Source organism: Cyprinodon variegatus, unplaced genomic scaffold (assembly GCF_000732505.1).
Source record: "Cyprinodon variegatus isolate N-32 unplaced genomic scaffold, C_variegatus-1.0 Scaffold121, whole genome shotgun sequence".
NCBI classification, from domain to species: domain Eukaryota; kingdom Metazoa; phylum Chordata; class Actinopteri; order Cyprinodontiformes; family Cyprinodontidae; genus Cyprinodon; species Cyprinodon variegatus.
Window position 1 is genome coordinate 416,644 of NW_015150574.1, and position 14,949 is coordinate 431,592.

General features: G+C 35.4%; 1 protein-coding gene across 3 annotated transcripts in view; it reads left to right on the plus strand.

Moving 5' to 3' along the window:
• The window catches only part of LOC107085289 (transducin-like enhancer protein 4), a 62,500-nt gene that overhangs the window by 18,483 nt on the left and 29,068 nt on the right, over window positions 1-14,949 (plus strand). For 2 of the 3 annotated variants that reach the window (XM_015375540.1, XM_015375542.1), the window contains exons 5-8: window positions 5,809-5,871; window positions 10,985-11,059; window positions 11,433-11,634; window positions 12,515-12,531. In XM_015375540.1, coding sequence (XP_015231026.1) covers window positions 5,809-5,871; window positions 10,985-11,059; window positions 11,433-11,634; window positions 12,515-12,531 — 357 coding nt within the window. The remainder of the gene's footprint in view (window positions 1-5,808; window positions 5,872-10,984; window positions 11,060-11,432; window positions 11,635-12,514; window positions 12,532-14,949) is intronic. The other variant, XM_015375541.1, reaches the window with a different exon arrangement.

The following is a 14,949-nucleotide window of genomic DNA, read 5'->3' on the forward strand; positions in this document are numbered from 1 at the left end:
CTACCTCACTGTTGCTCCTTATCTACTACACTTTAACGTAAAAGTAAATCCACCTTGTACATGATTGTACATACTTTTATTTTTTATTTCTTATTTTTATTTTGTTTTTCATTGTGTGTGATACATGTACACTTGCACCTGGATATACTGTATATATATTGTTTATTGTTTATATATTAATGCACATTTTTCCTCTTTGTTTGCACTCTCTTTGACTTCTATGCCAATATGTGACAAGTGAATTTCTCCGCTGTGAGATCAATAAAGCTCATCTAATCTAATCTTATTTTACTATTTGGATCATGAGGTCCATGACATCAGATGCCTTATCTGATGTCATGGAGTACCCACTCTGGTCCCCTGCTGGTTCAAAGAGGGCATCTGTATATTGTGCCATCGGGTGTGACAATGAAAAAGGTGACTGATCAATTTCTTTTTACCGCTTACTAAAAGAATGAAATGAAAGTGGTCAGAAATGGCTGTCAGGGATCAGACAGGCTAACTAGACGTCTCTGCAGTGTACATTTCTTATCAGATGAGTTTCAAAACAATCATGAGAACTATCTTAGGCTGTTTCCAACTGGATTGAATGTGTTTTACAATTCTATTTAAAAAAATTATCGAGATCTGAAGATTTTGCTATGGAAATTATAGTTATCAGCTGTTTACATAGGGTACGCATAAAGATCAGCAGAAGACAGGTTACTTTACATACAAAAATCTTTTAATATATTTTCGGTTCAATAACCCAGCCAGCTGTGAAGTACCAATAGGCATCTGCGTTTTTATAAGCTTTTAGATTTTCCCTGTTTTATGAGGACGGATTTTGCATAAGATATGTATAAGGCATGAAAGGACAAATCTGAAAGCCTGCCGTTGTAAGAAAGCTGTTGAAAAATGTCTGCAGGGACTTCATATGGATCGCATCCAATTACACTGATTTTATCTGTGTATCATTTAAACTCATGGGATTTAAATGAGAATGAAGAGCTAAGCTACGTATGCGGTACTCAATGTTGATATATTTTGGGTTTTGTAACGGAAAGCTTTAGTCGTTTTTGTGTAACTTTATTATTTTGGGTTATGTTTTAGAAGCCGGTAGTCCCAGTTTTGATTTGCATCATCCATGTGAATTTTCCTTTTTGTAATGGCATCCGAAGGCTGTCTGTATTCAGCACAGCTGTCCAAAGTTCCTGTTCTACCTACGATAGTGTTTTTACTGTTGACCACACAAAAGGTGAATGAATGGGAGTCTGAAACAGGATCTAGGAACTCCAATTTGCAGAAGTCTTAAACTGCCTTTGTCTTTGTAGAGGCTTAAGTCTGGCGACTTTTAGTTTGGACTTCATGTTTCTTCTGTAAAGTGAAGGTTTCCTTAAACCTACCATGACAGAAAAACTTGTGTACGTAGACACTTTATAATTATACAGTCGTTTACTTTCATAATGAGCCTGCTGTAGGTTCCAATATGACATTAAGAGGGATTTCTTATTTACATATTTCCAGGGGCCGAGGTAGCCTATCATTGCCCACCCCTTTGACCACCCCTACCATTTACAGCAATCCCATGTACATAAAATTCTCTTAAACAGAGGGTGGCAGCAGTATATATATATATATATATATATATATATATATATATATATATATATACATAAACCTAGTTAGTCTTTATTTGCAAAATATGGATAATGAGCTTGTTCATTTTCCAGTTGGAAAGTGGAGATTGACCCTGAGGTTCTGGCGCATGTCTGCTTTTGGCCACCTCTCAATGCACATTGGGGTTGTCCTGGCCACCCCTATAAAAATTTTCTTGCTACGCCTCTGCATACTGCAATCTTCTCTCAGTGTGAACTGGTTTAAAAAGCCAGACAAATGTATATCTGCTTTTGTTTTGAATGCCCTCCACATGCATACTATGTTGCCTGACTTCAAGTTGTTTGATAACTCTTTCAATTCTTGACTAGACCCACAAGCTGCTGCATGCATCTTACCTAAGACCCAGGATTTTGCTTTTTAAAGCTTTATTAAATATTTATAGGACCAACTATATAAAAAAAATTAGCAAGCTGTTGTAGGCTGTTTCTTTCCTATGAAACCAGTCTGTCTCTGTTGCAAACTTTTTGAGGGGCTCACCTAAAGTTACAGGTAGGTTAAAATTTCACATTGTCTATAGCTACTTCTTAACTTCATCTTTTGTGAAGATGTTGGCCCACATAGACATTCTCATAGGTGCTGTAATGGGTATTCACCTAAAATGTGTTGATATTTAATACTTTTAGTCCTATTAAGATAGCACAGTACACCTTGATTGGAAAAGCTGATGCTGAATTTCAATGCCAAATATGGATTGCTCCCACTCAGGAATGATGCTCACGTACTCCGACGAATATGCACTTGACTGTGAGGGGGTGAAAATGTTGGGAGTGTTAACATTATTTCATAAAAATGGAGCAGATGAAAGCTTCATCCTTCATCATTCATGATGTTTGTTTATGTGGGAGCACTACAGTATTTCTAGTGCACACAAATTCTCCTCTTGAGGCTTTTTTGTAGTTTCAAAGACAATTTAATGATGGTATTTGCAGTAGTGCCAACTGCAATAATTTGGGTGATGCATGTTATGAATGTGATGATAATTGCAGAGTCGTTGTGTATTTTGCTTGTGACAAATCACAGTTCTTACGGCACAGTTAAATGCACACACTTGCTTGGGATGTAAACATTTACACTCTCATTCATGTTCGGATGATCATGACACCACATCCAAATCTGCATCTTAAGTGACAGCTCTTCAGTTATACAACTTAAAAGGTTTCTTTCTCACTGTGAAAAGCTTTTTTTTTTTTTTTTTAAGACTTTTATTGGCTTCCTCCATGGCACATTTATAACCCAAACTGTGTAGGTGCTACACTGTTTTTTTTCTTATTTTTTTATTGCAATTCATTTTCTGTGAAGATAAATTGTTAGTTTTGCCCTTTACATGGCATCAGGAAAGGACAAAAGTACCTCACAGTTCTTTTTCTTAAGATTTTTTAACCGTATTATCTGAAGTTTAAAATTTCCCATCTTGAAAGTTCAATGTTGAAATGTTAAACACAATAAAGATACCAGTTATTATCATTAAAGTTAATTTCCATATAGTACAATCCTAATTTTTAAATACATGTTTAACTTTTCAGATTAACTGTTAGGTAACATTCTATGTTATTCGTAGTTTGTTCTGCAACATTTGAATTGATTGGTGCCTCTTGTTGCAAGACATCTGGAGTCATCTAAATAAAATCAGGTACTCACCTAAACTGTCTAGGGATATATTTTAATTGGGCTCTTTGTTGAGGGCAGTGTTGTTTTTGACAGCCATCTTTGAGTAAAGTCTCAGTCATAGTCTTTAGGACGATAACTATTATTAGTCTAAGCCGCATTTTAGTCATTACAATATGTGATAGTTTTAGTCGACTAGTCATGTTTTAGTCCATGTTTAGCTTGTCAGTTTTTGTTAAAAAAGGAGCGTCAACGAAATAATTTCATCATCCTTACCGTTGACGAAAACACTGGTTGAGGGCTCTTTATTTAAGCTCTTGATTGACTATAACCTCCAGAAATGTAGCATGTAGATACTAGCTCTTAGGTGTGATGGAGTGATTAACATTTTTTTTATTAAAATCATATTATCAATCAGTTTTCAATGCACAAATCAGGACTTTTAAATGACTTCTCAAGCACATATAAGGACCCTGATTTATAAGTTCATGTGTCGTTTGGTCAGCTCCTGGAAAAGTCTGTAATGTTTTTACATCCTTCAGTCAGGGCACAACATTGACAGTTGTCTTTCTGAAAAAAATGTGTGAGTCTTTTTCGAATATTATTGTTTTATGTTGTAATTTTATGTCGATGTGGACCTTGGGTTTTCAAGAAATCATTTGGGGATATTTTATATTATAGTTATTTTAGTTATTTTGATTATTTAGGTCAATATAGAAATCCTAATTTTAAAACTTAAAATAAAAGTAAAATTATAGTTACAAGTAGATATTTAGCAATTATCACAAGATTTCAATTTCATTATTTGCTTAATCTTAATGTCTTTAAAATTGACCCATCTAAAATACTAAATTATTATTAAATTCAGAATATACTGAATTTCAATCTATGTTTCAAAGCATTTCATTTACAAAAACAGGAGCTAAATTAGCTTTTTTTTTTTGCATGCTTATTGATTCCCCGGCAGTCTCAGCAACCGCTTGTCTTGTGCGGACTTCAATTTATGAAAATTTTCCTTGCCGCACCTTCTTTCTTTGCTGACTTTTTGAAAACGAGACCTGTAAAAATCTGGGTTTTGTCTGAGACATATACAAAGATTCTTTACTGACTATGTTTACTTTATGACAATTGGAGAAAAATTATGATCAACCATTCATGGGAATAATTATACAACCCCACATATAATCTGTTGCATTGTGAAAATGTCACGCTTGGAAAGAGCATTTAGAGCAGGCATTCCCAACTTCAGTCCTCGAGGCCCGCTGTCCTGCAAGTTTCAGAGGTTTCCTTGCTCCAGCACAGCTGATTTTAATTGAAAGCTGATTAACAGGCTTTTGGTCTACTGCATCATTATAATCAGCTGTGTTAAAGCAGGGAAACCTCTAAAACCCACAGGACAGTGGGCCTTGAGGACCGAGGTTGGGGATGCCTGATTTAGAGGGTATCCTGTTTTCCAAAGATCACTGCAGGATGTGCATGACCTCCTCCCACCTTTTTACTCAATTTGATGCCAGACCTTGCCAATGAGAGCGTGACCTATACATTTTTTTATTTGAAACACAGCTTGAAAAACATGTTTCCCCCAACTCTCCCTGAAACCAGCCAATATGTGTAATATTGAGGTGTGTGCACTTCTTCCACCAGCTGTTATACCAAGAGCATTAGAGTAAATTACTTATTGCTACCCTGATGTGGTTGTGATACGATTGTAGCTATACAATGAAACAAGCAAGACCAGGTCTGCTTCAAATTTTCCACTGGCCAATCCAAGTAGGGGAAACCAAGGTCAAATGCCATGGGAAAGTGACCAGTGGTTCTAAAAGGGTCTTCCTTCCTGCTCCCAGGATCCTGATAAGGTGTCAGTGCAATAATGAACCTCCAAAACCTCACCATAAAAGTGTTGATCACAATGACAGCAGTAAGAGGTAAAGTCGGCATCTAATGGGAGGTGCATTGCATTCTAGATGTTACCTTTTAAACCTCCTGGATGGGTCAGTTGTTCAGTCCATGGATGTCCTGTTGTGCTATACCTTCTTGTTGTACACTATACTGTTTTTTTGTGGCGCCACAACAAAAGTGTGCATTTACAAATACAGTATTTTTACAGTTGATGGGAATTAAGCCAGATTCTAAGAGAGAAAGAAAAAAGTTTAGGCTTACACGACCTTGCTTAAATGTTATTTCAGTATGCTTATTTATTTTCCTTTTTACCCTATATTTACATTTTATTGCTCAAAAGTATCCACATATGAACTGGTTTAGTATGTATATTCATGTAGAGAAGAAAAGGTACTCTTTAAACAATTGGATAGTTATATTATGCAAAATCATTATCAAAGATTTTAGGTAAATATTCAATCAGATACATAGATATTTAATCGAACTGTGGCCCAATGAATAAAACTCAAATTGAATCATGAGGTTTTCAATGATACCCATGCCTAGTTTTTCCTAAATAGTAAAGCTCAGTCATCTAATCACCTGAAAATGACACCTTGTGTATTTGATGATTTTGTCCTCTTTGCCTGTCCCTCTGTCTTACAGGCAGAGATCGTCAAGCGCCTGAATGCAATCTGCGCCCAAGTCATCCCTTTCCTCTCTCAAGAGGTAAGAGTGAAAAATTCCTGCCACTGGGAGTTAAGGAAAAGGTGGGTGAGAGAAAGAATGAGGGGGAGAAAAGACGACCGGGGGAAAATTGTGGATTCTGAGGCAAACTGTACAAAAAATATACAGACACACACATAAATGCACAAACAAACATGCAGATTATCCCAGGCTAATCCTCCCTGCTCAGGATAGGCAGATAGACTGTGAACTTATCAAATGTCTCCCACTAACATATGCAGGAGCCAGCAGTGAAGTGTACATGTTAGAAAATACTTTTTTGTTGAAATACATTTCATTTGTATGCGTATACAGAGGTGGGTATGAAACGTGTGCTTTATGCGAGTGTTTATTATCCAATCCTATAGTGTGTGTGTTGCTGTTATAAATCCTCCCTCTAAGGAAGTAACAAACTATGTGTATGTATAGGTGTGTGCTCCTGTGTGTGTGTGTTGAGGGGTGGGAACAGCAGGGACGAGTGAGTTTAAACTCCGAAAGCTCTCCTCCAGATTAGCCATGGATTAGGAGGGTTTAGGATGGATTAGGAATAATGGCATTAGACTGTGGTGCTGCTACACAGCCCTGAGGCCTGCAGAGAGGGGAGGCAGGGAGAGGAAGTTGCTTTGTGTTGGTGCACAGCCTTGTGGACTGTGCAGATGAAATGCACAACAAAAACGCTGCATATTATCATTATTATGCACCAAATAAGATCAGTTATATTGAAGCACTGTTTTTATTTTCAAACCTATTAATTATTTAGGATATGGTTTCCCATTTAACTTTGTACTGAAAATGACATGCTTCCTAAACATGGGGTACTACAATTCTACTCAGTCAATCTCAAAGCAACACTTCTTATGTTGGCAGGATCTGATGCTTCTTATTGCCTAAAAAGAAGTGCATTTCATCATATTTATTAAACTTAATTTCTTTGGAAAACCTAATGAAAACTTAAATTAAAGAGCAACTCAGTAGTCATTGCACTGAATAAACTAAGCTCACTCAGCCTAGTGAGATTCTTTATACCCAGAGGTTTGCAGGTACCAAAAGATTGTACTCAAATAAAAATACCACAGCTTCAACATATTTTTGCTTAAGTTAAAGTAAAAAGTAGCTGTTAAAAAAATTTATATTAAGTGTAAAAACTACTAAAGTACCAAGTAACTGTATTACTATTGAAAATGATGTAATCGGACAGACCATAATATAAATTTATGGGCAAACTCCTTTTGCATTAAGGCAAAAAGATAATAGGTATTATAAAAATGGATATATATTTGGAAAATAAACAGAGGCAGAAAAAAAAAGACTTTTAAAATCCCATTTTTCTAACATAAAATACATGCAACCATTTCTTAAAGCGTATGTATATATGACCCAACTGTATAAAGTACCTCCAGTGCCAATGATTTATTTTATATTCATTATATATCGACCGCATAAACTCTTTAAGTGATTTTTTAACTGTCTGTCTGTGTCTTTTGCATTTTAGGTTAAAATAAGCTTGTTGTATTTTAGTCAAGTTACTCACAGAGGGTCGAATAACCAAAGATTTTACTCAAGTAAGAGTAGTGATACTTCATGATACTAGTACTTCTTGAAAGTATTTTTTTAAGTTAAAGTTTTTAAAAAGTAAAAGTAAAAAGTATAGTAGTACATTTCTTTCAAAATGTTACTTAAAGAAACCTATGTAAATCTAACTAGTTACTACCCATATTTGTTTATACCCTTTCAAAATTCTTTCATTTTGCAACTTTATAGCTACAAACTTATTTTCATTTGACACAACAAAAAGAAAAAAAAAAAAGAAAAAACAGTGTAGCATTCATTATTATTCAACTACCTGTAATTTGATGCCCCTTACTAATATCCAATGTGACATCTTGCTTCATGTGTCATCTTATCCAAAATAAACCTGTATTAAGGAGCAACTACAAACCTACCATCGATTGGCTGTTTTCTTAAACTTAAATGTCTGGGAAACATTAAATAACACTGCAACTGTAATTAAAGCAAAAGTTGGAGCTCTATGTATTTGCTTAGAGGGTCTTAGAATACACACAGTAGGCAAGCAACAATTTTCTTGTATTTGCTTAACCATTTAGGGATTATATTTATTCACTGCAAAAAATGAATCTAAATAAGTTTTTTTTTTTTTCTCAAAATAAGTATGTTTTGTCTTGATTTGAGGAGGTAAGTACTTTGGCAATGGAGCAAAACGATTTACATTTACAATAAGATAAAATTGCATTGTCTTATTTCAAGTACATCTACTGTAATTAGCTTTCTTAAAGAGTAAAAATGCTCATTCCATTGGCAAATCATCTTATTTACCTACTTAAATAAAGGGTAAATAATCTAAATGTAAGATTTTTTTTCCTAATTTTAGATCATTTTTGAACTGTTAGATTTATTAGATTAAAATATTGTGATCATTTTAATAGTTTTTATCATTTAATTTTCCTTCCATTTGACGTTATCTTTTACTTTTTCACATTAAATTCAATATCAGTGTAAATTTTTTGACAAGATGTAAAAAAAAAAATTGTCGAAAACTTAAACACTGAACACTGTATGTAGAGATCTGTTTGCCTAAGATTAAATAGTTTTTCTTCAAAAATCAAGATTTGCATGGCCTGAGATGACAGAGATGATTAGAATTTATAAGCATTGAATTTGTAATGTACATTTCTTATTTGTAGATATTAGAAGTATTGATGAAAATGTTATGGAAGCTAATTAAAAGTATTTATCAGAGTTTTGAATCTTCTCCTGTGTGCGTGTCACATTCTGCTACGTAGGTTAGACTCAGGGAACCGACATGTAACCTAACTCGATGGTCAGGTTCATTTCCACACCTGATAAGCTCTTTCATCTCTGCTTTACTTTGATGTCCCTGGATGAATCTTCCTGCTCTTACTCACTGTCTGCATCCGTCTTCCCCTCTCTCTACCCTTTTTCACGACTTTGTTCTGTTTGCTGTCTCCCTCTTTCTAGCTGACTCTTTCTCTCCACAAAAATGTTCGTTACTGTGTGATGAAGCTTTTGGAAGCAACTTTTTTCCTGTAATATTTGAGATGTTCTATCAGCCTAAACATAATCCAAAAACCAGAAGGACACACAAAGATCTTATTAAACAGTCTTTAAAATTCAATAAAAAACAAAATACTCATCTCTATTGGAAAAGCAAACCATAATTTTCTAAATTAAAGCTCTATTGCAGAAAATTTGCTCCCATCTAGTGGTGTGCTAAAAGAATTGCAATGACTAAGGGCTCTGCTACTTTGCTGTTAAGTGCATAACTACCACAGAAGCTGTACAGCGTCATTAATGTGAGAAGTCAACATCCTGTTTGCATTCCTACTGTCTCGTTGAGTAATGAAGTGCAGAACGTCACCTAATTCTTTTCATATTATATATTTTTTAGCATAAAAAATGTTTTCAGCTGAAGTAAATCATTTACGATGAGAAACTTGCATTACTTTGGTCTATTCTATCTGATTAGAGGGAAGACATTAACTCCCATCACCCTTAAAAAATCAGCTAAAATAAACAATGAATCACATAGAAAATCTTCCAGAAAAATGGCTGAAAGAAGGGCCTACTGGTATGCCTTCTGTAAAGAATAACAGGCAATCATAACTATTGCAACGGAGCTTGTCCAATGTAGGAAAACAAATAAACTATTCATTACTGAAGAGAAGACAGAGTAGTTTCCGGACAACACTGCCCTGGTTCCAACATGAAAACAGGGCAACTTTAAATTTCATTGTTATATTGAATTAACTTACATGTCCAGCAGGAAGCCTGCAAACTCTGCATCTGTTTTGATGCTTTGCTCCCTCATGAATTGTCTACACCTGTTAAAAGATACAGTACTCTGATGTAGACTGTCTTGATCTTCCAGTTATAACCTCTTTTTCTATTCATGGTTATTTTCCTTTCCCTCTTTCTGGGCAAAGAGTCTGGATGTTACTCCATTTCAACTCAGAGAGCGAGTAGAATTATCTACTGTGTGTTTTATATCTATCCTCCACTGACAAGTCTTCATATACAGGTAGAACATGCAAGACAAACAAGTTTGTCTCCTTTCAGCTACCGTATTCAAAGATGGCGACACATAATGGCATCGTCCATTAGGTGCACTGTTATGTATTTATAAACAGCTCATTCTAAACTATGGGAAAATTTTTATCTTGTATGTGATTGTTATTAGAATTTGGCAGAATATGTATTTATGAAAGCAAAACTTGATTTTTAGCTAATAAAGAGTCAAACTAGTTAAGGAATCACTTCCCAGACTGCTAAAAGACATTGTTTTATTTTATACCTCACACCTAGGGATAGGCCTGTATAAGACTCTCACTCTATGATCATTTTTATTAAAAGCTATCATGATATGAACATCATACACCAAACGAAAATATATGGCATAATATATTTCTGGTTTGACATTTATATCCATTGTTGCTACAATTACAAAGATGGTAACAAACTATACGTTTGTTTCAGTTCTGATATTTAAACTTGAGTAGACACACCTGCTTGATTTTACATAATTTTTTTCAAGTGCTTAATAAGTTAATAAGTTGAGCTTGCTGGTAGGGTAGAGTCTGCATTTGGTGACTTTACAGACATGCCACTGTTAGTATGTTAGATTACAGTTTTAACTAAAACAGAGAAGCTGCTCATTTAGTTTATTCAACACAGTTGCTTGTGTTTTTTGTAACTGGTAAAGAAACACAGACATGGGTTATTTCAAGTGATCACTATTTTATTTTAAAGCATGTTTTTATATAATAAATGGGGGATTTCCTAGACTTGTATCAGCAAAAGACCCTAATTTATTTTAAGATTTACTCCTCTATTAAACTGTTTCCTGTAGAGCAACTGGTTTCATTTGTTACTCTAAGTCATTTGAAACAGCTTGATGCCCTGGTTGTAAATTATGATTTAATTTAGAGTAGTAAGGTCTGTACTTTAATATTCTAATTTAGTGTAGATCTAAGTTTTCCCCCCACAAATATTCATTTAAAATATCTGTTTTTACTGATCTCATTCTCTCTTTGCCAGTTAATTTTTCTCTAAATCGTCCTGCTTCATTTCTCTCGGTTAGCATCAACAGCAGGTGGTGCAGGCGGTTGAAAGAGCGAAGCAGGTCACCATGGCTGAACTCAACGCCATTATAGGAGTGAGTTTAACACACACATACAAATGCAAACGGACTTAGTGTGGAAAGTTCAAAGAATGTTTCGAAACATATGAGAGTGTCATGGTTATAATTATAAAGAAGAACTTGGACAACTTAACAGATTAGGATTTAATGGTGCAAACATTGCTTATGAAGTCAATTCTATATGGCATTTGAAGGGATTTTATATCAAAAAGAGGGTGTTCTCATTTAGTTTTACACTTTGAGGGCATAAAACCACATTTTTATGAAACATAGGTCAGGTTAAAGTCTAAGTGCTTTAAATAACGTTTGCTGCCAATATTATAGATTTTCATTCCCCATGATAACTGTAAGGGGTGTGTCTGTATGTGTGTGTCTGTATGTGGATCAGCAGCAGCAGCTCCAGGCTCAGCACCTCTCCCATGGTCATGCCATTCCAGTCCCGCTCACCCCCCATCCAGCAGGTCTGCAGCCCCCTCTGCCCCCGGGTGCCAGTACTGCCAGCCTGCTGGCTCTATCATCAGCACTGAGTCACCAGCTGCCACTTAAGGATGAGAGGAAACACCATGAGAACAACGGAGAACATACAAGAGGTAATTCTGGCTCTGTGTGGGTTAAACAATGAGTAATACTGAGCCTGTCTGGGAGAGCATCTGTTCTAATTAGATCCATCTAAATGCTGGAGAACCAAAAGAGTAATTGGCTCAGATTATTTTATTCTGGCTTTTTAAGCTTTGGATACAGTTTAGTTGATTCGCCTCTGAATATATTTTAAGATAAAACCTTACCTCACTTCCTCCTTGTGTGACATCATGTAAACATCGAAATAAATCCATCAAGATACCAGGAAGGGAATAATGGACCTCAAGATGCTTAATACCTGGAAAAACAAACAAACATGTATAAATATCTGAAGGTGCAGCATTAATCTTTTTAAACAACAGGTTTAATACAAACATCATGTGAAAATGAGAGTTCCTTGTCTCAGAAATAACAATTTCATAGTGCAAAACATGAGAATTACTGGAACAAAGGCAAGCGTTTATTATTAGGGTGCTTACAATGGCTGGAAAGAGTTTTATTATTATGATTATCTTGTAAACAAGAGGATTTGTGCACAAGATTTGTGAAATCCAAGAGCCAGCAGATATGTTAGCCTTGATAGAGAAATGTTTTGGACCAATGAAATGCAGGTAAAAGAAATGAAAACTTTAGTGCTGTAGATGAACATGAAAGTTTCAGGGAGATTCTGTCATCGGAATAGAAGAGCAATTAATTCAAAGATATTCTCACATCTTCACCAGAGAGAGTCAGTAGTTGGGGTGTTTTATCTGGTCAAAACTGCTTTGTCTTTTTGATTTCGGTGTCTTTTATTTGTTACATATGTGGTTGTTTTACATAAACCTAAATTGTTTTCAGTCTTCAATTAATTTTATTTCTCTCTTTCTGTCTCTCCTTAATTTTCCTCCTCAGACAGAGACTCAGTTAAGGTAAGTCTTTTTAATCTCTATTAGTTATAAAATGAACCATCTTATAACTACAACATTGAGATTATATGTCTGTCTTAAAGACAACTAGTGCATAATTAATTCAGGGTCTAAAGTGCATAATCTCCCCCTCTTTCTGACACTAAATCTGACAGAAAATCTCCTGTTTTAGGTGCATTAGGATTACCAAAATAACAGATTTTTTCGATATCAGTATAAGTGTGTGGAACTTTTAATTTTAATTATTAATTTCCTTTCACAGAAATGTACATACATTTAAATCAATTTGCCTTTAAAAACCTTTAGAAAAGCAAGATGTGAGGTGAGCTCAGGAAATGTTCTGATGCAGTACCTCAAACATGCTGTTCTCTGTGACAACACGAGAAAAAAATCAAAAGTATCCAAGCAAAGTTGGATAATTATCATTTTGTATGATTTTTCCTGTGGTGTGGGACTTTGGTTCTGCACATTATAAATAGATGGTGTATTGAGGATATAACTCCTATGTGGGATTTTTGAGGCAACATCTCATGAGATCTGTCTTTAGGGTCGGGTAAATATGGGTCTTCAAAATGGACAATGTCCCTTCCTGTGGTTTCGAATTTGGTATAAATTGTTGAAGAAAAAACAAGGTAAATGTTTTGAAGTGGTCATCGTATAGAAAATGTTTGACAAGAGTTTTAGGGAGTTTAATGGGTGGAATAGGGTTTATAAATTTGACTTGGTTACATTAGATTTGTCAAGAGGAACCAATTATTATCCAAGCAAACTGGATGAAACTTGTGTAGTATTTTTTGACTCAAGTTATAAAGTTTAGGCTAACTTTCAAATAATAGGAACATAAACTTCTGAAGCTGATGAAAGTTAAACATTCTTATAGAATTTTTCAGGTTCACTCTAACCTTCAGAAAATACTATAAATGCCATGATCTATTACATGGATGCCCAAAGTGTGGTGCGTGCACCCCAGGGTTGTGCGAGCTGCCACTAGAAGTTGGTGCAAAAAATTATTAATTGTTTTGATGGGCTTTATTTTCCTGTTTTCTTTACTTTCTGTACTCTCTCAGTCATAGTAAAGTCACAATGTGCAGAACCTGTGCATTTATCCATGTGCAGATTATCTGTGTATTCCTGGATTGCATTTCTGCTATTGTGCACTGTGTTTTATATATTGGTAGTTTTCAATTTTTTTTAATAATTCCAACTGTTGTTCAGTAGATGAATCACATATTTTAAAACAATGTTGTTAAATATTATAGAAATATTACTTGAGGATGATTACACTATTACACTTTTTAGACTTACACTTTATCCCAAAATATGGATACACATCGCATGTTTTATGTACTGTATGTATTATGTATATACAAAAAAATTATAAATCTAAAATATTTGTAATATTGATCGAGGAAAGGCTGATTTTTTAAAGAAAAATAAACCATAAGATAGGTTAGAGCAGAATCTAAGCAGAGATTAAAAGAGAGGTTCAGGACCAGATCATTGTTACCTCCAGTGAGAATAATAATTACTTTCTTAAGTGCCCCCTAAGGAAAACATTTGGTTTGTTGAATACTCAATGAGCAGATTAGCTTGTTTTTATATGCTGAGCTCACATGCTAGAACACACACTTTAGATATGCTGGCTCTGTGTTTTTATGTGTGTCTTTTAACGATTTGACATCTGAGGAAACTGGAAGAATGTTTTAATATGTTATCTTCTACCCCCCATGCAGAAGATCCCCAACCATGCAGACACACATTCTTTCTGGTTGCAGCAATTAGAGGGCTTTGCTAGATGTGTGTGAGTGACCAAGTATAGGTTACCTTGTGGGAACAGTGTAATAAAAATTTCCCAGGAATATGTTGCACTTGTAGGCACTGACGTGTTAGGATTAGCTATGTATTGGTAATGGGTAGAGTTTGGGAAAGGGTCTGGGTTAGGCCATGCAAATCAATGGAAGCCATTGCAAAATCCCCGTAAGGATGGTGAGACATAACTTTGGGCGTGTGTATCTGTTTGTGGTCTTCAGGAATCAGTGATAAAGAGGCAGCAGCCAGAATGATGAATTCTTTTCATTAGTGCCCAGTGAGAAATCTCCCTCGCACACACAAACAGCCCCCCCCCCGATGCTCTTTGACACGGTGGCCAACAGTCACTCCATGAAACCAATAAGGTGTTTGTCAGTGGTCTGCCGTTGCCTTGGCTACTGTCCACAGAGTACAGTTTGTGTGAACTGCATGTACATCTGTGCCTTGATGTCCTTGGAATTAGGTCCTCACACTCTGCTAAAGGTGTGTGAGTATGAAGCATGCACTGGCATGGGTCTGCAGACGCATTGTAACCCTTTCAGGCAGTCATTTAAGCAGTCTTGTTATGTTCAAGGACAGCACATTCTGACTGCTTGTGTTGCTATTGATGGA